The sequence below is a fragment of the Gadus chalcogrammus genome, chromosome 17 (assembly GCF_026213295.1).
Source record: "Gadus chalcogrammus isolate NIFS_2021 chromosome 17, NIFS_Gcha_1.0, whole genome shotgun sequence".
In the NCBI taxonomy this organism is placed as follows: Eukaryota; Metazoa; Chordata; class Actinopteri; order Gadiformes; family Gadidae; genus Gadus; species Gadus chalcogrammus.
Window position 1 is genome coordinate 13,962,623 of NC_079428.1, and position 23,630 is coordinate 13,986,252.

At 46.5% G+C, this 23,630-nt stretch overlaps 3 protein-coding genes across 15 annotated transcripts in view; 2 read left to right on the forward strand and 1 right to left on the reverse strand.

The window, feature by feature from the left end:
• Positions 1-6,502, forward strand: part of intu (inturned planar cell polarity protein) — a 21,503-nt gene extending 15,001 nt beyond the window's left edge. For all 8 annotated transcript variants that reach the window (XM_056575476.1, XM_056575481.1, XM_056575475.1 and 5 more), the window contains 7 exons: positions 140-385; positions 1,605-1,697; positions 2,233-2,601; positions 2,705-2,799; positions 3,073-3,262; positions 3,552-3,694; positions 5,506-6,502. In XM_056575476.1, the coding sequence (XP_056431451.1) occupies positions 140-385; positions 1,605-1,697; positions 2,233-2,601; positions 2,705-2,799; positions 3,073-3,262; positions 3,552-3,694; positions 5,506-5,617 (1,248 nt within the window). In that variant the 3' untranslated portion in view covers positions 5,618-6,502. The remainder of the gene's footprint in view (positions 1-139; positions 386-1,604; positions 1,698-2,232; positions 2,602-2,704; positions 2,800-3,072; positions 3,263-3,551; positions 3,695-5,505) is intronic.
• On the reverse strand, positions 3,704-9,207 carry ino80b (INO80 complex subunit B). Of its 4 annotated transcripts, none has more exons than XM_056575494.1 (6): positions 8,729-9,207; positions 8,176-8,398; positions 7,717-7,883; positions 7,456-7,485; positions 7,167-7,339; positions 3,704-6,842 (listed from the first exon to the last, which is right to left on the reverse strand). In XM_056575494.1, the coding sequence occupies exons 1-6, from the start codon at positions 8,766-8,768 to the stop codon at positions 6,378-6,380; spliced, it is 1,098 nt and encodes a 365-aa protein (XP_056431469.1). In that variant the 5' UTR covers positions 8,769-9,207; the 3' UTR covers positions 3,704-6,377. The 4 variants fall into 4 exon arrangements, with proteins under 4 accessions (XP_056431469.1, XP_056431468.1, XP_056431467.1 ...); XM_056575493.1 differs by having other exon boundaries at positions 8,176-8,395; positions 8,729-9,205; XM_056575492.1 differs by having other exon boundaries at positions 7,456-7,482; positions 8,729-9,204.
• aadat (aminoadipate aminotransferase) lies at positions 8,789-23,616 on the forward strand. 3 transcript variants are annotated; one of them, XM_056575489.1, is made up of 14 exons: positions 8,789-8,869; positions 9,778-9,852; positions 10,141-10,309; positions 12,191-12,323; positions 12,854-12,928; positions 14,994-15,203; positions 16,150-16,215; positions 18,892-18,974; positions 19,061-19,157; positions 20,289-20,350; positions 20,607-20,671; positions 20,853-20,959; positions 22,073-22,174; positions 22,421-23,616. In XM_056575489.1, exons 1-14 carry the CDS (start codon positions 8,842-8,844, stop codon positions 22,460-22,462), a joined length of 1,314 nt encoding a protein of 437 aa, XP_056431464.1. In that variant the 5' UTR covers positions 8,789-8,841; the 3' UTR covers positions 22,463-23,616. The 3 variants fall into 3 exon arrangements, with proteins under 3 accessions (XP_056431464.1, XP_056431465.1, XP_056431466.1); XM_056575490.1 differs by lacking the exon at positions 8,789-8,869 and adding an exon at positions 9,239-9,520 and having other exon boundaries at positions 22,421-23,615; XM_056575491.1 differs by lacking the exon at positions 8,789-8,869 and adding an exon at positions 9,527-9,682.
• Positions 23,617-23,630: the final 14 nt, after the last annotated feature.

A 23,630-nucleotide genomic window follows, 5' to 3' on the forward strand; every position in this document is an offset into this window, starting at 1 on the left:
AAAAACACACACAAGCAAACACAAAAATACACACACACACTGAGAGACACAGACAGACACAGACAGAAAACACAGACAGACACATTGTGTGTGTGTGTGTGTGTGTGTGTCACATGTGCACGTCCCCCCCCCTCCACAGGGCTACCTCATCGCCAACCACCTGCCTCGGGAGGACCTGCTGGACGTGTGTCTGTACTGCCAGCACTACGGCCTGCTGCCGCTGGCGTCGGAGCAGCGCGTGGGCCAGCTGGTGGTGTGGCGGGAGGTGTTCCCGCTGCACCGCGGCCAGCAGAGGGCGCCAGGCGCCGCCGGCCCCTCCGCCGCCGCCGCCGAGGCCCGCTACGCCCCGCCCCGCGCACGCCACTTCCTGCTCATCGTGGGGCTGGTGAGCAGAGCGCCGGGCTGTCAGTGAGGGAGGGGGGGTACATCGCTGGGCAGTGTTGGGGGTTACACGTTACAAAGTAATGCATTACTGTAATGCATTACTTTTCGCTGTAACGCGGAAATGTAAGGCATTGCAAAAAAAAAGGTAATATTTTACTCGGTACAGATCTCAGTGGCGCACGTTACAATGCATTTAAAACCCGAAATTAACTTGTGTGTTGAGGAGAAAAAAAAAATGCGCAAAAGTTTACTTCCTCTTATTGCTTGAGGAGAAGATCACGGCCGCAGCAGAGTCCAGGGGCGCTGGTTGTAGTCTTTTCGCTCGGTTCTCTGTGTCAACAGTAGGGTTAGAATGGAGCGAAAAGACTACAACCAGCCCACCTTTCCGTTACCGGTCAAGGAGCAATGAGTCTTCCAACCGATATCAATGGATTAACAAAATGCCAAATTGAACATGATAGAAACTGTATTTCGCTACGATACTTGATTTGGAACATCAACGAACACCACTAACAACTCCTGAGTTGCGCATTTCTGAAAACTAACATTTAGGGTTGTTTGAAGGACAGTTTTGTGAATACCCATTGCAAGCCATTGTTAAGCAGGCTGGCTGGGGCGATTTGAAATGAGCCAAATACCCGAGACAGGACCAATAGTCAGTTCTGGTGTCAGCCACTCTATTTCATCCTAGACCTAGACAAACCAGAAAGGTATTTTTTTTTTTACAATCTACCGTAGTAGGCTCTAGCTCTATTGCTTTCAATATGGATACCTAAAGTTAGAGTATATTTCTATTATAAAATGTATTGCACCATGAGCCATAACTGAGACCATTATATTGTACTTTTGTTAGCCTTAAGCCTAACTCAGTCATTATGCCATACCACATCACCTCCTGCTGTGTAATGAGCTGCATTGAACACAAGAAGATCTATTGAGAACACCAAATCCATATTTCCTCTTATTTTGGTGAAATTAATGTCAAAGTAGTGTAATGCCTTACAATTCAAAGACAGTAATATTGTAATTTAACTAATTACTATGAAATCACCGTAACAAGTAATAAATAATGCATTACTCTTTTGAAATAACTTGCCCAACACTGTCGCTGGGAGGGGGGGGGGGGGGGTACATCGCTGGGGTCCCCTGATGAGAGAGGGGTGGGGAAGGGGTTAGGGTTAGTGGGTTTGGTTCTACTCACAGAACCGTGTGTTCCCCAGAGGCACCTGATGCAGTGTGTGTTGATGGAGGCCGGTGGGGCCGCCTCCCCTGCCTTGGGCTCCCCGGGGCCCGACTGCATTTACATAGACCAGGTAAGGAACCCACACAAACACGCACGCTCGTCAAATACCATCAATCAAAATTCTCCTCTTTTGCACACGGAGGAGGGGAGGTTCATAATACACTGCAGGTGTACAGGTATAGTCAGGGCCGTCGGACTGCGGGGGAAAGGTGGACAGTTGTGGGGGGGGCCCAAGGCAGAGGGGGGGCTGCTGGCAATATAAAAAAAAATATATATTTCTTTTGAATTATCCACCAGCCCATAGTGTTAGGAGTCGCACACGGCCACGTCCCCCCCCCCCCCGTCAACAATTGTTCTCTAACCCCCCCCCCCCCCCCCGTCAACAATTCGGCGCAGGGGGCTGCAGGGAATTCGGGGGGGGGGGCATCAGTACCTATCAGTACAGGGCCCAGGATTTGGTGCCACGGCCCTGGGTATAGTCACAGGTTTTGATTTGGTTATTTTATTAGCACTGGGAAGTTGTAACAGGTTCAAGACTGTTTTAATTGTTTAAAAATAAAGCAGTATATGACCAGTACCCCCCCCTCCGCCGCCGCCCCCCCCAGGTGAAGGCCACCCTCCTGCAGCTGGAGGGGCTGGAGGGGGGCATGGAGGACCGGCTCAGCGCCCCCACCGCTCCCTGCCTCTCCTGTGCCGACTGGTTCCTCCCCGGCGCCGCCTCGGCCCGCGATCGCTCCGGCGCCGCCCCCTCCTCCTCCTCCTCCTCGCCGGTCCTCAGCAAGCTGGCCGGGGCCATGAGGGGGCCCTCCTTGGCGGGGGCCCGGGGCCGCGGCCTCTTTGGGGACAGGGCGAGGCAACCCAGCCCCAGGAGGAACCCGTCGGACAGCGGGAACGACGGGCCCCAGCAGGACCCGGGGCCCCGCCGCGACTCGCTGGGGTCCGGGGGGTCCGACGGCAGCGGGAGTCTCTTCAAGGTGAGGGCGTGTCCTCTTCTATTTACATTTATTCTTTTGTGTGAGAGGAATATTTTTGCAGAGTTAATTTATTTGTTTCTTGTTGGCTGCGGCGGTCCCTCAGATCCCCAGGATGAAGAACCCCAACCCGTTCTACCTGGGCACCCTGAAGAAGACCCTCACCGAGAGGGAGACGGAGGACATGTTCAACTCCATCAAGTGGGTGACGCCTGGTACATACCATCGACCAATTAATGCTTACGTTTGAAGGAAGTATACAGCTGGACTATAAACATTGCGATCAATAATTAAGATTCAATTAATGTTCAGCAACGGTAGGGAAGTTCTCTTCTACATCTGCAGAACATTTTGCATTTTTTATTTTAAAAAGAGGTCTTAATTCATTAGTGACCACTAGGGGGCAGAAAGGCACCTCGACAATGCCGGAACACAACACAACCAGTTAAAACCCTTCTCCCTGCGTGTCTGCAGGCTGACCTCCGGGGTGGAGAACACCCTGTTCCACTACGTCCTGATGGAGTCGGTGCAGGGCATCTTCATCGCCCCCACCCACCGCCAGGTGGCGCAGCTCAGCGGCTCCATCCACCCCCAACTCATCCGCAACTTCCACCACTGCTGCCTCTCCATACGGGCCGCCTTCCAGCAGAGCCTGCCCCCCCGGGTGAGACGCCTCGCCCCCTCATAGATTTGCCCACTCTTGAGTTGTTTTTTGCTAAATATGTTCTGCACCAGAATTCTCTCTACCAAATCGTTTGGGTCATGTGAACATGAGCTTTGGTCTCCTTTTGTAAAAAATTGTATTGCTAAAAAAAACATTACAACCACATTAGTTTTGGATTTCGATAAAGGAATAAGTGACCTAGTGAACAAAGTCCTCCTGCTAACACAAACCAGCCCAGCACTGCGTAACACCTGGTCAAATGTTTTCCTATTTCTGTCCCGTGGTCCAGGGGCCGAGGGGGGCCGCAGAGAGGGCGCGCGGGCCCCTGGGCCTGGGTCCCGTGAAGGAGCACGGGGTGTTGTTCCAGTGCAAGCCCCAGAACTGGAAAGACCAGAAGAAGCCCGCCCCCACCATGACCTACTGGGTCATAGGGTAGGTAGGCAGAGTTGGGACCGACTGTAATAATATCACTTTAGCATTTAGTGTAACGGCACTCTTTATTTTAAGTTATAAAATTGTAGTTACTATCTAAGAAATTAGTTATGCGTTACCTTACGAGAAAATAACACATTACACATTGATTATTTCATCCTCTTCCAACTCTCACGAAATCTGGACCCCCGGAAATAGAACTCAGTATACCCTGGTCTACGGCAAGCCCAGAGAGACCCAGGTCGACTAAGGGTGCACTCACACTAGGCCATCTGGCCGTGGCCGTTGGCCGTCGCAACTGTGGCCTGGCCACGGTAGGCTCTTGTACATACGTCATCACGTCGTAACACGTCATCACCAAGCGTCCGCTGCATGGACCATAATAAAGTCTGCCGCCAGTCAAGAGTTTTAACAACAATGGACAACAACACAGAGAACACAGTTCGTACTTGCTGAGTCTGTTGCTTATTTGGAGCCCAAATGCCCAAATGGCTAACAGACACTCAACTTCTCTATGGGACCAACGTGAACCAACAGTTGAACCGCTTGACGCCATGTTTACCGTTTAATGGGAAAGAAGGCTCGTCGCCTTTATTATGTCCATGGTCGTCGCATGGACTATACGTCATCCAGCTCAGGTTGCGTAGCCGTGCGTGTCGGCTCATTAGCATCTGTACCGTAGCAGCACACCTCTCCCTAGTGGCCAAGTTGGCCTGGCCTGGCTAGACTGGCCACACTCACACTGGCAGATTTGAGCACGGTTAGGTGTGAAAACGGCCACGGCGTCTGCCAGATGGCCTAGTGTGAGTGCACCCTAAGCGACCAATGTCTGCAATATCAATCATTAGTCACAATACTGAACTGAATTTTTCATCTTGGAAATACTCCCACTACTTCTGGGTTGTTTAACTGAAGGGTGCTGCAGGGACCTGAAGGGCAACAAATCATATTTCTGACAGTTTTACAACATTTATTAAAAAGCCCAAGTCTCTTGTTAGCTAGTGAATAATAGCATCCCCTTTTAATTATTTCCAACCAAACTGAAAGTACTGCTGTGTAGAGAAAAGCTGCCCCACTTTAAGATGTTACGAGTGACCTTTTAATTATTCAAACACATTTTCCTGTTTCCTATAAGTTGTATTAGCTGAGTTCTGCATGCAACGCTCAACTATTGTTCGTCATAAGTTTTATTCTTTCTTCTTTATTCTCTTTGGGACTTATCTCCTTCCTCAAATTTTCACCTAGAATAGCTTGGAATCGAGCGCTTCTTTTCAGATTTTAAAATATGATATTTTCTTAACATGGGTGTTAATGGGAGGACGGCAGAGCCGTACTTTCAACTGTTACTGGTACTCAACTGTTTAAGACGTAACTAAATCAATTTTCCACCGTTTATCTTTGTTCAAACCATTTAACAAATCTACACATTTGTATCTTCAATAATATCTAAACAGAATTTCGATATCCTTTAAAGTTTCTTCAGAATCACAGTTTTAGTTTCAAACCGTCATATTCTACAGTTCAGATTCTTCAGTTCAATTCATTTTACATTTCTGCATTTTTAGCAATGCTTTGCGCTTTTCATTCAGCGGTAACTTTGTTTCCAACCATTTACTTTTTCTTAAGTTTACATTGTTTAATTAATTTAGACTTTAACGTTTGTTCAAATCCCTTCACTTGATTTAAGCCATTTAACGTTTCTTTGTCTTAATCTATGTGGCTTTATTAAAAAATATTTTCAACCTCACTTTGTACTACAGCACTCACTGCATTTTTTTGTTTGTATTGGTATTCTTTCATGTGTGTTCCAGGCGGATGCTGCTGGAACCGGTTCCTCAGGAGTTCTACGTGTGTTTCCATGACTCTGTTCCCGAGGTTCCCGTGGAGCTGGCCTTCAGGCTGTCCTTTGGCCTGGCTCTGTGAGGCCGTCCACCAGCAGGGCGCTTCATGCACAGACTCCCACACTCAGGATTCAAAACAAGGGCTTCTGGGCTCATGCTGCCGGACGGAAACACAAGATGCACACACAACAAGGAGGTGTGCGCGTTTTTATCCTTCTGCTCCTGCTGCCTTTCAAGGAACTGTTGCTTCTTCAAACAAATACCTCAGAAACCAAGGTGTTCATTTTAATAAAGGAAGTCTTGAAAGGAGAAGTGGCCTGTACAGGCACTACTGACTAGTGCCATCAGTAATTGACTGAAAAAAAGTATCCATGAATTGTCTCAGAAAACAATTTGTTATTTAAGATGTACAGTATTTGTTTTTGTACGGTAATCGCACTTTATAACAATGTACATTTCTTAGAGAATTAAAGTAAGTGATTCCTTTTGCTTTGTAAGCCATGTGTCACGATCATGTTGAATAATTACAATTACATCGGTTATAATTAAAATAATAAAAAAAGAGTTAACAGGGGAAGAGGTTTAAAAATAAAACCACAGGCAGCGTCTTTCGATATATAAATGTTCCGGTAATTCAGTTAAATTCACTCTCTGATTTCGTTGTAACAAAATAATGCCACCAATGGGGGGGAAAAAACCTGATCGGACACAGCATACACACGTTACAAATACTTTACTTATAAAATGAAAAAATGATGCAAATCCAGTCCTGTTTTCATGGAGTTCTGTCCCTTGAGGGCCGCCTTACTTGACATTCTAGTGCCTTGCTCGACGGCCGGGCCTCATGCGGCGGTCTGCACCAGCGCCAGGTTCTTCTTGTAGCACGCCAGACTACACAGCGGCACGCCGGTCGTGGAGCAGCAGTACCTCTTGAGATTGTCGCACCCCGTCACCCCGCAGGGCGCCGGCGGAGCCGGGGGCGGGGCCGCCGCCGCCATGGGCGGAGCCACACCCACTGGGAAGGAGATGGCCACGCCCCCGGCGGCAGAGTCGCTGTAGCGCACCATGGGGCACTGGGCCTGCTTGAACTTCCTCTCCCGCATGCTCTTGATCTTGGCCTTGCTGGTCTTGGTCAGCCTCTCGATGGTCTGGTTCTTGCTGTCCTCCGCCTTCTTGGCGGCCTGCAGGCGCCGCTTGCGGGCACGCTCCTCCCGCTTCTGCATCATTTCGGCCGTCATCTCCTTCTCCTTGTAGCCCATGGGCAGCTCCAGCAGGGGCTGGCTCTGCTGCTTGTGGAGCAAGGCTTTCTGTGGAGAGAGGGAGAGACGAGTTCAGTCATAGCGGCCGTGACCCTCGTTTACCTCTGGTGCTTCTGGTGTCTCTCGTCCATAAAGCCAAACATTGAGAGTGGAGTTTGTAATGGCTTATCGTTTGTTTGAAGCAACCAACAGTGAATTTTGGATGCATGCTCTTAACGAGCAGGTAGGAGTTGGCCTCACGCTCTAGGATGCCTAACGGGTAGGGTTGGACACATCAGGGTTCGATCCCAGAACCTTTCGGCTTAGAGTCCGGCCACTAAACACTCCTCCCCCGCTGTAACCCCCAATTGTGATAGTGGTTGAGTCGTGCACCTGTCGGGCGGTGAGCAGGGACTCGTCGATCTCCTTCTTCAGCTCTCCGTTGTCGTCCAGCTCTCCTTTCTCCAGGGCGTCAAGCCACCGCTCCTCCTCGTCTACCGGGACCGCGGGCAGCGAGTCCGAGTCCACGTCCGGCATCGGGGAGGTAGCCACGTTGCTGTCCTCATCTTGGGGGGAGGAGGGGAGGGGAGATGGGGAAGAGGGGGAGAGAAATCAGCATATCTATCAACACCATTGGATGTAAGAATCACGAGAGAAGCAACGTGTAGCATTTCTTTCTCACCATGTGTCTTTGAAGAGGGATTGGGACCTACTGTCCATATTAGTGGGATGAGGATGAAAAGATTTAAAACTTCATTTTCTGCAATCCATGAGCATTAAGGACTGATATTGATCATTGGCTTTAACACAGGGTGTACGATGTATTCCCTGATTTAAAATATGATCACCCAAACCTTACAAAAAACAGTTTATTTAAGCATGTCCTGGACTGCCAAAGCCCATCAGGGTGTCAACGAAAGGAAGCCATCGCAGGCGGACTCACCTAACCAGGCCCGGTACTGCTCCAGAGGCACGGACGGCTCTTCGTCATCATCGTCGTCGTCGTCGTCGTCGTCGTCGTCGTCGTCGTCATAGTCATTGTGTTTATTGACGATCATCAACGGTGAGGGGGGACAGGCGACGCCAGGGTGCACGGTGAAGGTCGGCACACTGCCGCAGACAACGACAACAAACGTTGAGCGGGAACTAGTACTATCCGGAGCCTCACCGAAATACACTGAGCGGTACACGTTTAAGACTCTGGATGGGCAATCACTAATACAAATATGCAATTCATTAGCACAATATTCCCATTCTGGAAACTATTGGAATGTAGCACTTGAAATGTTACAGTCTAGGAACACACTAAGCATCAACAAATGTATTATATTTTTATAAAATGATTTTCGATAAAGATGCTGAGGGTGGCCTTTATGTGCGTCGTAGAGGGGCTCATCGTTACCTCTTAGTGCCCAGTGTCTGGCCCCCCAGTTTGATCTTGAGCCGTAGCTGTGGTGGCGGTGGGGGTCTGGGCATGGGCATGGGGTGGTGGGGGTGGGGGTGTTTCTCCAAGGGCTCGGGGAAGGTGTGGCCCCCGCTGGCGTCGTCACGGTGATGCTTCTTCTTATGCTTCTTGTGTTTTTTGTGTTTCCTCTTGTGGAGCGCATGCAGTCCACCTTCGGCTGCTGAGCACAGAGAGAAAATGGGGGTCACATTAAAGAACATTGAAATTGTACTTTGAAAGTGTACAATATAGGGCTACAGAATGCATGTTCATGCAGCTGTACTCAAGTGCCATTCTGTTTTAATCAGAGATATATTGTATTAACGGAAAATGTATTAACCTCTTCATAAATTCCGCCATTCATTGGCTCTGTATGCAGTCTAGCACTGACTAGTTTGCAGTAGTATCTTCACGATATAGAGAGTACCCATTTTGTTTGTAGAAGCAATCCAAATCGTTAATGTTTACCATATCATAACCGAACAAGGTCATCCATGACGCATATACTTACCAAGGAACCTGGGGTGGATCATGTCTTTCCTTTTCCCCATTTAACACTTGGGAGTGTGCAAAGGGCTTCAGCTGGTCAGTGATACATCTCAGCAGATATCCCTCGTTAAGTAAATGTCTTCCTCCAACAGGTCTTCTTCAGGTAATGTACGGTGATTCTATTCTATAATCAGCCTTGCCCACTGTAGCAAGTCTCCCTGCTTTTTGACTTTCACACTTTGGCGTGGATGTCGACTCTGGTGCACATCCTAGTTTATAGTTAACGATAGCGTCCACGAATTAGAAAACGAAACGCTGTCGGTTACCTATTGTAGCTAAACATCAGATTACCTTAAAGTAAAGCTTCCTATTACACAGCGAAGTAAACCATAAGCAGGTGAACGGCATTATTGTGAAGTATCTTGAGCGCTAACTGGTTATCAACACTGGGTATTCTTCTTCTTCCTTGTTTCCGAAGCGACCCTAACCGCTGCCCTCTAGCGGAGAATATCAGTGTCAGTAAATGAATCCAAATATTTGATTGGTTGTTCGGTAAGTTATGGGTTATCATTGGCATGCCAAAAGATTAGATCTGTATCGCTCTATATCATCCATCGAAGAAGGGAAATGCTTTGTTGTACTGTACATCAATAGGAACGCTATATAGCATCAGATTAAAAACTATAAAATCTCCGGAAATGCAGTTTCTGGAGTGGCCACGCCGCGGTGTGGTGTGTGGTTGACTCATGATCACGTAGAGCAAGTGACCAACAATCCGCTGAGCATAGTGCCCTGCCCAGTGCCCATACGGAAGGTCAGTCATGTAAACAGGTCGTTACGGAGTAATTTGTTCTCAAATCGTAGTTTCCTTTGATTAATGCTACCATTCCAGGGTGGATACTGTGCCAACTTGTTTTGATACAGTGACCTGTATCAATCCAGAGAGGCAGTGAATTAACACGTTGTCAATTCGCCGGTATTTTCACAGTTTCATAATTACCACATGGTGTCAAATCATCATTATTAATAAAATAGTTTGCATGAAAGTTTCCATTTCCATTCCATTTTTAGGAACAACAATGAATTACTCCCGGTTTCTGACAGCAGTCAGCGCTGCTAGGAAGCCCTCACCGATCCGATTGCTCAGTAAGTTTGGAAGTTGCATTCAAGAAGAAAAACCCTTGTTTGTATTAAGTGACTGCGCACTTTATAATATGCCTTCTAAATAATTTACTCAGAAGGGCAGAAATGCATGCAATGTGCACTTAACCCCTTAACGTGGTAAACCTGTTGCATCATTAAACATCCGAATATACTTCTACTGCACACCTGCATATGCATTATTATCCCAATATCTCATATTTTAGGTATTGCATCACAATATAATATTGTATTTCGTCTCACATGCCACTTCTCCTCCCCCCCTTCCTCAAGCCGAGATCCAGCAGCGCTCGCCCCCTTCAACGATCTCATTGGCCGGTGGAGCCCCCAACCCCAACACCTTCCCCTTCCGCTCGGCCTCCTTCACCATGAACGACGGCTCCACTTTTTCCTTCGACGAGTCGCTGATGAAGAGGGCCTTGCAGTATTCGGCCTCAAGCGGGTAACCCCCCCCACACACACACACACACACACACACACACACACACACACACACACACACACACACACACACACACACACACACACACACACACACACACACACACACACACACACACACACACACACACACACACACACACACACACTTTCAAAGGCCACAGGCAGCCTCTCCCCCCCCCCCCCCCTTTCTCCAGGCATACCTTGAGCAAGATGCCTATCTATTGCCTAACTACCATTAATAACATGCATCTGGAAAAATAAATTCACCGTTAGTTGCTTTGTAAAAAATAAAAGTAAATGAAAGAATCATTGATTAATAAGATTCATTGAAAGATGGATTGATTATGCGGAAACTGAATTTGAACACTATAGATAAATTGATCTCTATTTCTCGAATACGTTGACATAAAAGGTAGTTTATGCGTTCATTCCACAATAACAGGCTATATTTTATATGATGACCTCATTGGAATGTCTTCCAAGCACGCTTTCTATTGTGAATGAAATCCCAATGGATCAATGTCCTTATCTCCATGATCCCTCCTTCGCATCCGGTTGGACCTGGAAATGGGTCCTGTCCAATCACGGCAGGGTGAATGTTGTGTGAATTGGTTGGACGGTTTGCATTTAAACTTGGTCTCGCACAGTTCCGGCACTTACTGTGTCTCAGGCACTCTGTCACGCAACACCTTTTCAGTTTGTTTGACCAGGCCTGAGGCATCGTACAATGCATGTCCTGCTCAACTCGGTACCCATGACAACCACTAACGTATAGATCAGTATACTCGGGATTATCCGGACACCTTAACGTTTAGTCGCTAAGAAACCAAAACAGTTTGTGTCTGTGGAGTTGCAGTGTGGGTTTTGTGCTTGTCCATCTGGAGCCCCAGTCTCTCACACACACAAACTCACTCACTCACTCACTCACTCACTCACTCACTCACTCACTCACTCACTCACTCACTCACTCACTCACTCACTCACTCACTCACTCACTCACTCACTCACTCAGAGCCACTTCATCACAGGCCTAAATGGTCTGTATGTCCGACCACATACTTAAGCAAGTAAACGCAATCATTGTGATGTATACAATTATATCCATACTGTTTGCTGTTGTTTTGAGTGTGTTACATTGTAAATTAGAGATACTGTAGGTGGTGATGCCCAATAATTACAATTGTAGCAACTAAAGCCATTTATTTCCTAATCTCACCAGTGAAAAGTATTTTCACTGTTGTATTTTCACACCTCATTGATTGCCTTGTCAATCATTTTATCCCACAAATACACAATCAAAGGTTTTTGTGCGTCTATCTACCCAACTATTTCCTTTTTTTTTTTTTTTGACTGAGCCATCGGAAAAACAATAATTTCTGTATTGCATTGTAATATAACTGGGATTTTTTTTTATTCTTTGTACTGTCAACCACCGACTCAGTGGATGATCCTTTAGCAGCGCGCGTGTGTATTTGCTTTTAGGGACTCCCATTGTTGTGAATCAATGTGTTTGCCGCTCAGAGGCGTCCACAGCTTATCTCTTCATGGCCCGCTTATCTCTCTTTATGGGCTTCTGAGTAAACACAGCCCAGCCATTTGAGCTGATCCGCCGCGCGGAAGTGAAGTGGTTAGAAATGCACCGATAACACCCCGGGAATCTCTCTCTCCATCAATTCAAAGCATCTTCATCTCATCCTTCCACTTCGGAGAGCTGTGTTTCAGTTCTTCTGCTTCTCCTTGTCTTTTTTTTTGTCCTTTTTCAAATAACATATAACATCATAAAATATATACATAACAAATTATATATATAAAAAAAAAGATATATATATATTTAGTTCTTTGTTCAGTCCCTATTCTCAGTGTGTGTATGTGTTCCCAGGATCCCAGAGCTGGTGGCCTGGATGAAGAAGCTTCAGCGGGACCTCCACAACCCGCCCAGCGTGAGCTACAGCCCGGAGAGGGGTCAGATGGACCTGTGTGTCACCACGGGCAGCCAGGAGGGCCTCTGCAAGGTGAGCCAGCCGCCAGGCCAAGAGGCTGAGGCTGAGGCTGGTGCTGGTGCTGGTGCTGGTGCTGGTGCTGGTGCTGGTGCTGGTGCTGGTGCTGGTGCTGGTGCTGGTGGTGGTGGTTTTTAACTAAGGCGGAGCTGGCTTTTAAACAAACGATTGGATGTCAGCAGAGGGATTACAAAATATCTCCCCTGAAGTAGTATGCGGTCCCTGTTGTAGTTCTATCGCAAGTTATTTAATCACATCGGCGTAAGCTTGTGCGTTCTGCACATGTGCAGTACGGGTCGTACCCCAACATGGCAGGATGTGTTTTAGTCCGGAACCTCTCAGCTTGTTTTGATGACTACGGGTGTGTTATCACTTTAACAACCAATCACTGAATTACAAAGTTATATGAAGCACTTTTGGTTTATTTTCTAGAGATTGGTGGTGATTTGAACTGACCGGCGCTGTAGGGGGTTCAGTCTCTGAGTCATTGTGTTGGGCCTCATGGGGTCCGGTCTAAAGATGTATTTCTCCTTTTGTTTTGGCAGGTGTTTGAGATGCTGGTGAACCCTGGGGACAACGTGCTGTTGGACGCGCCCACGTACTCTGGCACGCTGGCTGCGGTGAGTGAGTGTTCGGAACACAACGACATGCGTGCGGACGCATGCGTGCGGATCTGTTTCTCGGCCTCCCTTTCATTCTTTCAGCCCAAACTTGATGTAGCAGACGGGTACCTTCTGAGGTCCGTGTATGAAACGGTACCCCTCTGGAACCTCTTTGGTCGTCGGGTTTTGATTGAGATCCTGCTCCTCAAACATAATGATGAGTTGAAATCAAAACGGTCAAGACATACCTCATAAGTGAATCATACACATTATATTCAGTAAAATATGTAAATGATGTAAATGATGAAGAATAAAAAGATTGTGAGAAAAATCAAAAAAATATAAATTAAAGGTGGAATTAAATCCCAAATTCTTCTGCCAGTAGCACTATTTTAATGTTTTCTAACAACAACTAGGGGTTTCATAAAATCCAAATCATTTATAGCAGGGGTCTTCAATTAAAATTTAACAAGGTCCAGTTACTAAAAATTCCTTCCAAGAAAGGTCCGAACCTACCACGTCCTAATAGCCTTCTTTTGTCAAATACAATCAACACAGCATATTACCTTATATTTTCAGATGTATTTATTTTCAATTTCCAAATAGCTTACTTTTAACCATGAAAAACTAGTAAGTCAAAGTGACGCATATTAACATTTAAAGTAAACAAAACAGGTACATTAGGCCTGCAATTCAAGTAAACATAAAAAGTGCATAAGGCCTACATGTGAAGTAAGCAGAACAGGAACACTAGGCCTACATTTCAAATAAACACAAAAAGAGCATTAGGCCTTCATTTCAAGTAAGCAAAACAGTGTCTCAAGTGGTGTTAGACCCAACAGGTCCTCACAGATCTTTCTTGTCTTGATGAAACAATCGCACACAAACCAAAAGCTGGGCATTATCCGTTACATCTGAAGACTTATCAATGGCTAAGGATGGGGCACTCTGAACAGCCGCATGAAGCTGTGACAGTGCGTCATCTGATAACATTTCCGATTTTCTGGTTGTCGTTGCAGCTCACATTGGGATTTGCTTTATTTTTTCACACAATTCATCCCTTGGTTTACCTTCAAGTAACGTCTCGGCAGCGGCGTTCAAGCACTCCTTCACAACAGTCGTGTCACTGAAAGTTTTTTTATGTTGCCCCACATTCCATGCAATCTTAAGTGAGCATTCATTTGCACGTTGCTGGCCTGTAAATGAGTGTGGGAAGACACGCATAGACCTCTCATACTGAGCTCCCAGCTCGGATATTTGCCACGCTCTTACTTCTGACTTCTGGGGATGCTTTTTCCTCGAAGGATCTGTGTTTGGATTCGTAATGGCGTTTAATATTCCTGCTTTTTATCAGCGCCACGGTTTCAACACATAAAAGACCCAACAAAGGTTTTGTACTGCCTTGCGGGAGAATGAACATTTATTGGTCAGTCCATTCATCTTTGAAATGTCTGTTTTCGGGTCAACTTTCCTTATTTTCGAGCAAGCCATTTTCTCATTCTAAATCGCTCTTTCAGTAAACAAAAAAATGTATTGGCTACTTTTTGAGTGACGCAATTACGCACATGCCGTGACAGACGGAGGGAGGGGGGGAGTTCTGTGAGTGCATGATCTTTGCTCTGTGAAGATCATTGATTTTTGCTGTTTTTATGCTGTACTACAGACTATTCTGCCTTACAATTTGTATTTCAGTGAGAAATTATTTCACTAACATAATCATGCTTTGTATAGTGAAATCATAAAAATAAAAAAAATTAACTTATTTTCTTTTTTTCTTATAATTTTAAATTGGTCAGTGGTCCGGATAGGACCGTCACTTAGTCCGGACCCGGACCGTGGTCCGCCGTTTGGAGATGCCTGATTTATAGGATTATACCTAACTCATACTTAGATGGCCTTGACTTTAATAATAATAATAATAATAATAATAATAATAATACATTTTATTTGAAGGCGCCTTTCTCGACACACAAAAATTAAACAATAGTAAGAGACATAGCAATAAGCATCCGACTTTAGAGGCTCATACCAGCTCTCTCTCTCTCTCTCTCTCCTCCACTAACCGATGCTCGCTCAACCTCAGCTCCAGCCGCTGGGCTGCAACCTGATCAACGTGGCGAGCGACGAGCACGGCATGGTGCCGGCGGCCCTGAAAGAGGTGCTCTCCCGCTGGGACCCCGCCGACGTGCACCAGCCGGGCAGCACGGCCCCCCGGCTCCTCTACACCATCCCCAACGGGGGGAACCCCACCGGCGCCTCCATGACCACGCAGCGCAAACAGGAAGTGTACGAGGTACGGCGAGGGGGACGCTAGGGGGAGGGCGATACAGGTTTGGGTTGGGTTGGTGCTGGTTGTCGATGCATGGCGGGTAAAGGTGAAGGTTGATCTGGTCAAAGGTTGTTTCAAATGTAGAATTAGGTGGGGATATTTGTATGCATCTTTTTGGCGCAAAATGAAAATCAAATAAATATCATGAACCTCCGAACTCTTATTGAGGTTGATCTGACCCAAGATGTTATTTGATTGGTTGGTCATTTTGCATCTGAGGGTTTTTCATTATTTATAAATATATATGTTTTTCTTATTGCATTTTTATGCTTGATGAGAGAGTGAGATAGACGGAAAGAAATTGGAGATAGACGACTGTGCCTTTTATGGATAATATTCCTGAGATTATTTATTATGGAATCATTTCCCTCGTGGCATTGCACTCAATGGGTAGTTCCTCGTGGCATTGCACTCAATGGGTTTCAGTGTCTACTTCAGTACACACAGCCTTGGTCCGTTCAAACAGCCATATGCAAACAGTGTTTGCGTGCGTGCACGTGCAGCGCTCTCACGTGCACGCCCAAAGAGCGACGCCCCCAACCTCCTTTGAAAACCCGACACTTTCACCACATCTGAGGAACATACCACCACAGCACGGCTCCACAGACAACGCTGCATTCAAATCAAACGGCGCTTCATTGGCAAGGAACATTTACAATGCCAAGGCCGTTACAAAACTAAATAAATAAAAAAACTTAAGAAAAACATAAAATAAAAGCACAATTAAAATACACTTTTAGATCTAATATACACAAAAAATGCCATGGACAAAATAGAATATCAATTTTTTTTATCAAACATTTCATGAAATATCTGGCTTCACGGACACGCACAGAGAAAGGTGAGGGGCGTGTCGGTGGGGGGTGGATTCTATTCACTGACCACTTCCTGTCCCCCTCTGTCCTCATAGCTGGCCAGGCTGTACGACATGCTCATCATCGAGGACGACCCCTACTTCTTCCTGCAGTTCGACAAGGTACGGTCAACGCTTTTCACTCGGGTGTCGTTGTAGCACCAACACAGGTGTGGCTCGTTACCCTGATGAGGGCTCTGCTCCTTTAATGGGAACCAGGGCCACGGAAGAAGACCTCTCTTTGCTAGTTGGGTCTACTTCCCTTGCCCTGGACTGGCTTGCACTAAGTCTGCGTGAGTTCCTTACCAAGTCTGTGCGTACTTGGTCCTTACTAACTCCTTCCTAATCATCAGTTGGTTTCAAACTAGCAGTTTACTCGATTAGTTTGCACCATCAATACCTAAGCATTGCCCTTACTAGCAATAATGTATTAATACGGAAAACGAACATAAGCCGTTCGTTGTCGCCTCTGCGTCATGACTACCGAGTTGTAACCAATCAACAGTAAGCTACGTTCTAAAAAAGGAAATGCTTGAGAAGACCATAGAGGACAATAGGGCGAGGGGCGCCATACCCACTGAGAGCCACGGTCTGAGGCAGGCCAAGGCCTACAGATCCCAAAATTATATTCTTTTTTTATAATGCCCCTTATTTTTGTGTGTGTTAACTGACACATTTTTTACCTGCTGAGGGGTAGGTGTATATAATAGGAACTATTAAAATCTCTGTAAATAACAAGTTTGTGTGGTGCAAAAAATAGGTTTGATTGAGTAATATGTTAACCCAGTGGCGTGCACAGACATTTTGGGGGGCAGGTGCTCAGTGAAAACTAAGGGCACTATGCGGTGTTATGTCCCGTAAGGGGAGTAACATAGTACCATGTCAAAAACAGTAGGAGTCATGTAGTCCAAGCGCACTGTCATACCAGGAAAACACATCCACCAGTTCAAGGAAGTTTCCACGGTTGCTACTGGACTGGCTCTCATCATGACCTCGGAATGCTTGTCCTTGACGAGGGACATTGGTCCATCTAACCATGCTTGTCATGTGCATCTCTGTGATTGAGTGCTGCTTGATTTTTTTCAAGAGCAGTATTCGACTTTCTTATGCCGTCAATTGTCCTCGCTTTTCTGTTTTTATACTTCTCTTCAAAAAGGAAAAGCCGACAACTAAAACAGTGAATTGAATTAGCAGTGGGAGAGTATTCCAAAAAAAACGGACTTTCCAATTTATTTATTTTTTTCAAAAGGGCACTTGATTGGGCCAGGAGGCAAAGGGCAGGTGCTATAGCACCACCTTGGGTCTACCTGTGCACGCCGCTGTGTTAACCCCTTTGTAAACGCATGGGTATGTGACTTCTCTCTCTCCCTCTCTCTCTGTCTCTGTCTGTCTCTGTCTGTCTGTCTGTCTGTCTGTCTGTCTGTCTGTCTGTCTGTCTGTCTGTCTGTCTGTCTGTCTGTCTGTCTGTCTGTCTGTCTGTCTGTCTGTCTGTCTGTCTGTCTGTCTGTCTGTCTGTCTGTCTGTCTGTCTGTCTGTCTGTCTGTCTGTCTGTCTGTCTGTCTGTCTGTCTGTCTGTCTGTCTGTCTGTCTGTCTGTCTGTCTGTCTGTCTGTCTGTCTGTCTGTCTGTCTGTCTGTCTGTCTGTCTGTCTGTCTGTCTGTCTGTCTGTCTGTCTGTCTGTCTGTCTGTCTGTCTGTCTGTCTGTCTGTCTGTCTGTCTGTCTGTCTGTCTGTCTGTCTGTCTGTCTGTCTGTCTGTCTGTCTGTCTGTCTGTCTGTCTGTCTGTCTGTCTGTCTGTCTGTCTGTCTGTCTGTCTGTCTGTCTGTCTGTCTGTCTGTCTGTCTGTCTGTCTGTCTGTCTGTCTGTCTGTCTGTCTGTCTGTCTGTCTGTCTGTCTGTCTGTCTGTCTGTCTGTCTGTCTGTCTGTCTGTCTGTCTGTCTGTCTGTCTGTCTGTCTGTCTGTCTGTCTGTCTGTCTGTCTGTCTGTCTGTCTGTCTGTCTGTCTGTCTGTCTGTCTGTCTGTCTGTCTGTCTGTCTGTCTGTCTGTCTGTCTGTCTGTCTGTCTGTCTGTCTGTCTGTCTGTCTGTCTGTCTGTCTGTCTGTCTGTCTGTCTGTCTGTCTGTCTGTCTGTCTGTCTGTCTGTCTGTCTGTCTGTCTGTCTGTCTGTCTGTCTGTCTGTCTGTCTGTCTGTCTGTCTGTCTGTCTGTCTGTCTGTCTGTCTGTCTGTCTGTCTGTCTGTCTGTCTGTCTGTCTGTCTGTCTGTCTGTCTGTCTGTCTGTCTGTCTGTCTGTCTGTCTGTCTGTCTGTCTGTCTGTCTGTCTGTCTGTCTGTCTGTCTGTCTGTCTGTCTGTCTGTCTGTCTGTCTGTCTGTCTGTCTGTCTGTCTGTCTGTCTGTCTGTCTGTCTGTCTGTCTGTCTGTCTGTCTGTCTGTCTGTCTGTCTGTCTGTCTGTCTGTCTGTCTGTCTGTCTGTCTGTCTGTCTGTCTGTCTGTCTGTGATCTCTGTCTATCTGTGATCTCTCTGTCTCTCTATCTCTGGGTGTGTGATCCCTCTCGTCTCTCTCTCTCTCGCTCCCTCTCTCTCTCTCTCTCTGTCTGTCTGTGATCTTGAACTCTCTGTCTGTCTGTCTGTCTATGATCTCTATCTCTCTGTCTGTCTGTCTGTGATCTCTATCTCTCTGTCTCTGTCTGTGATCTCAAACTCTCTGTCTGTCTGTCTGTGATCTCTATCTCTCTGTCTGTCTGGGATCTCTATCTCTCTGTCTGTCTGTGATCTCTCTCATCTCTCTGTGATCCATTGGCAGCCCTGGGCGCCCTCCCTCCTCTCCATGGACGTGGACGCGCGGATCATACGCACCGACTCCTTCTCCAAGATCCTGTCGTCGGGGTGAGTCAATCCTCCACCTCTCTCTTTAGCTCAGGGGAGCTCAGGGTTCTATCACCATAACCCCCCCGCTCCCCTTGTCCCCTCAGCCTGAGGATAGGCTTCGTGACGGGGCCCGCGCCTCTGGTCAAAAGGGTGGAGCTCCACATCCAGGCCTCCACCATGCACACCAGCACCTTCACTCAGGTATTGTGTGTGTGTGTGTGTGTGTGTGTGTGTGTGTGTGTGTGTGTGTGTGTGTGTGTGTGTGTGTGTGTGTGTGTGTGTGTGTGTGTGTGTGTGTGTGTGTGTGTGTGTGTGTGTGTGTGTGTACGAGCAGAACCGAAAACACGTGCTTCCTGGCTTCGCCCCAGTTTCACTCTCACAACCTGCAGAGACCACAGCGATCTGTACCTTGTTTGTTTAGGTCCAGTTTCAACCCCTTTGATGGTTATTGTTTCCATCTTCCTGTGGCTGCAGTCAGAGCAGGATAACAGGAAGTGGCCCCAGCGCGGCTGATAGCCGATTGGCTGGTCGTGTCGGGCTGGATTGGCTTGACAGTAGTAGCAGCTAGCGAGAGAGTCTGATACCTTATCAAGAGTGATTAAAAAGTAATGTGAACGGTGTAGATACGGGTCGTAAACCAGGGCTTGCGGTGTCATAATCTTCTTTGATGTTTAATCTTTGTTGTAAGGGTAAACAGCGGTAGAGGGGAGAGGAGTGATGGTATCCTTGGTTGGACGACTTCCTCACCAAGTGAAACAATCGCACACAAACACACATATACGCACACACACACACACACACACACACACAGTAAAGAGGATTATATCACATCACATTGAGCTGTTATCCGTCATTGTCAAGCGTATTCAAACACACTTCTCCACGGCGTCGATGCACTAATATTTGCACAATGCAAATGCGGAGCACCTGCACCTGTCCGCAAAGGGGAAGGCGTCGAGCTGGGATACAGGATGTTTTTAAAGCCCTCAATGTACAGAATACTGGTTAACGTGAATGAATCAGCTGTGGTCCGGCTAAGCTTGACATAATTCATAGCAGTTGTGGCCATCGTTTTTGCTGTTCATGCTGTTTAGTTTCATTTTAGGGAGATTATTATTACTTATTTAGCAGATACAGAACGATATGAGTCGCCCTAACGCGGTTCAGTTGTAGCTTGATTGGCTCAATTCCTGGTTTACAATGTGTGCTACATACAGTATAAATGTGTGGTTGTTATATGACTTGGTTGGATGGCCAAACTTGGTACATACACTAAAAGGGACTAACGTGCAGCAGTGGGCTACGTCTAATCTCTGGTGTCTCTCTGTCTAGCTCATGGTCTCTGAGCTGGTGCACAGCTGGGGCCAAGAGGGCTTCCTCAAGCACATAGATGGGTACGTCCCGTTCCGTACAATACGTGTGTGTGTGTGTGTCTGTGTTTGTGTGTCCCTATATATCTGTGTGTCCATATCTCTGTGTGTGTGTGTGTGTTTGTCCATTTGTGTGGGTGTATGAGTTTTGATCCGTGTGTGTGTGTGTGTGTACATATGTGAATGTATGTGCGTGATCAGAATCTCTGGGGAGATTGAGGTCATATCTCTCGTCGCACAAGTGATGCCTAGCCGTGTGGTTCTATCCTTCCTGCCGCAGGGTCATTGAGTTCTACAGCAAGCAGCGAGACGCCATGTTGTCCTCAGCGGACAAGTGGCTGAAAGGTTGGCCAAACACACACACACCAAATACCCAACACATGCACACAAAATACCCAACACACACACACACAAAATACCCAACACACATGCACAGACCTGAAAGACTCTCTGGTGCAATTATGTGACTCGCTTATGAAAGGTGGTAGTTACTGTGGTTGAGGTGTGTCTGTCTGTGTGTGTGTAGATGTAGCGGAATGGCACGCCCCCTCTGCAGGCATGTTCCTGTGGATCAAGCTGAAGGGCATCGCCGACACCCAGCAGCTTATCATGGAGAAGGCCATCGAGAAAGAGGCGGGGACCACACACACACACACACACACACACACACACACACACACACACACACACACACACACACACACACACACACACACACACACACACACGAACAAATGACGATTTAGGGAATTATGGAATTACAAGCTCTAAATGTTGAAATATGTTTTTGCAACTTTCTTATGATGTATCTTGAAACACTTTTAACTCTGTGTGGGTGTCTATCTCTCTGGTTTTTGTTCTGAATAGGGCGTGTACTGGTTTAGGAAAGGCCAGCATTATACTGAATCGATTAGTTCTTCCAGCTTTAACTCAAATTAACTTGCACTCTGCAGCTCACACGCCTCTATTCAGAAAACCAATGCACTCTTGATTAGCTTAACACATTTCCGAAAAAGGGAGGCATTGCACTGCCATTGGTACCATGACTACCAACACTTTAGTAATGGCCGAAGTGCAGCCAACCCTATGGTTATCAACGATAAGTAGTTGGAGGAGTACAGCCATCGCTACGGTTACCAGCACTAATAAATGCTAGATGCAGACTTGTCGTTAAAGGGGACCTATTATGCTTTTTCGACTTTTATGACCTATAAACGTCGTTATAATCATTGATAGTCATGTTTAACCATACACAAAAAATTATGTCGATTTTCGGGAAACTCTTCCTCCCATCTGGGCGCTTTCAGCATTCTCTGTCAACGCTCGGTTTCGTCCTTCTCCGCCCCCTCGCCCCCCTCCTGCCAACCCAACTCCGTTGTGATTGGTTACCTTCCTTGAAGCGTGCACGCGGGCAGATTTGACCAGCATATGGGGGCGCGGCAGGTGTGCCTCTACGTAGATGATTTCCCGGAAATGTGAACAAGTGAATCGCAAACGTTGTCCCGAGTGTTTAGCGCTCTGCACAGCCACCCAGACTGTCAGCAGGGAATACGTCAAAATGCATGTACGTCATTATTTGACACTTTAGTATGGTTAAACATGACTATAAATCATTATAACAGACCTTTGTCATAAAAGTCGAAAAAGCATAATAGGTCCCCTTCAAGGTTATCGACTGGAAGCAATTGGGGATGTACAGCCATCACCATGGTAACCACCACTAAGATACATGTAATGTGTTGACAGGTGTTAATGGTTCCTGGGGGCGTGTTCATGATTGACAGCTCCAAGCCCTGCCCCTACGTGAGAGCGGCCTTCTCCCTCTCCACACCACAACAGATAGACGAGGTAAGGCTCTCGCTCTCACTTTCGCTCTCTTTCTCACACACACATCCTTGCACTTTCTCTCAAAACACAAACTCCTAACTCTCTCTCTCTCTCTCTCTCTCTCTCTCTCTCTCTCTCTCTCTCTCTCTCTCTCTCTCTCTCTCTCTCTCTCTCTCTCTCTCTCTCTCTCTCTCTCTCTCTCTCTCTCTCTCTCTCTCTCTCTCTCTCTCTCTCTCTCTCTCTCTCTCTCGTTGTGTGTGCGTGCAGGCCTTCAGGAGGCTGTCCCTGCTCATCAGAGAGGCTCAGTGACGACCGAGGCCCACTGGGAGAGGAAGTACTAGTCCCTGGGGGGGCTGGGGATCTATTTCTGGCTGATGATGTTTGGTGTAATGTAGCATGGGCAAAGCGGTACAATGACAACAAAACGTATGGGAGAAGAGAAAGGGATGTTCTTTTCACTGTTGTCAGGGTCCTGCTGTTATTACACAGGATTTTCTTGAAGGTTTTTTAAAGTAAACAATGCGTGGCATTGATACGGCAGAATGCCATTGATTATGAATGTGACTGTGTGATTTGTGTGGTAAAGGTCAGTATGTACGGGAGACCATATAGACCAATACCAGTCATTGATAGCTGTAAGGAGCCGGGATTTGTGGGAATACGGTTTGGGGATGTCTTTTTTTATTGTTAACATACACAAAAATAATCTCACTCGAGATCTTAGCTAATAAACTTCCTCTCGCAAACACTCGAGCAATACACTACACTGTCACAAAGCTAAACAAGTGTTGTATCATGTTTGTTTATAACTCAGGATTCCATCTTGTCCTCTGATAACAATCGGACGCTTGTGACAATCTAGCACTGTGTTTCTGAGATGAATTTAAGGGAAAACAAACACATTTTAATCATTACTAACGGGGTGAAGGTTTACTGGGCGAATCCAACCGGGCGACAAATATTGCAAAAAACCCTGCTTATCGGGATCATAAAGTGTGGACAGATAATGCAGGACGACATGTCCTTTGTGCTTTCATTCACCCTTCTTGACAGAGCTCCTGAAATACTCTTGCTCAGCCGAGAGGAAGGATACCATAGCCTCTAAAATACTGATGAAACGCCCTAACTCTACAACACATGAATTACCCAATAATAATGAGGATGTCATTATGTCGGTGTACACTGCTGATGAATAAAAAAGAAAAGAAAAGTGAATTTTGATCAGTTATCTTCGCGTGTATTCTTTAAGACTGCATGCTTTCACTGCATATCATATCTTGAGCTAATTGCTACAGAGATAATACAAGTTTAACCTCATACACAACGTTTTTTGAATTCACACCATGATGTATTGACGAGTGAGTGCATAACATATAAAACTGACTGGTCAATGCAGGCCTATTAGCTCAAGAGATCTTCTGTAACTTTTCATTATCCATCCGCACAGTAACGACTATGTCCTAACGCTCTCCATCAA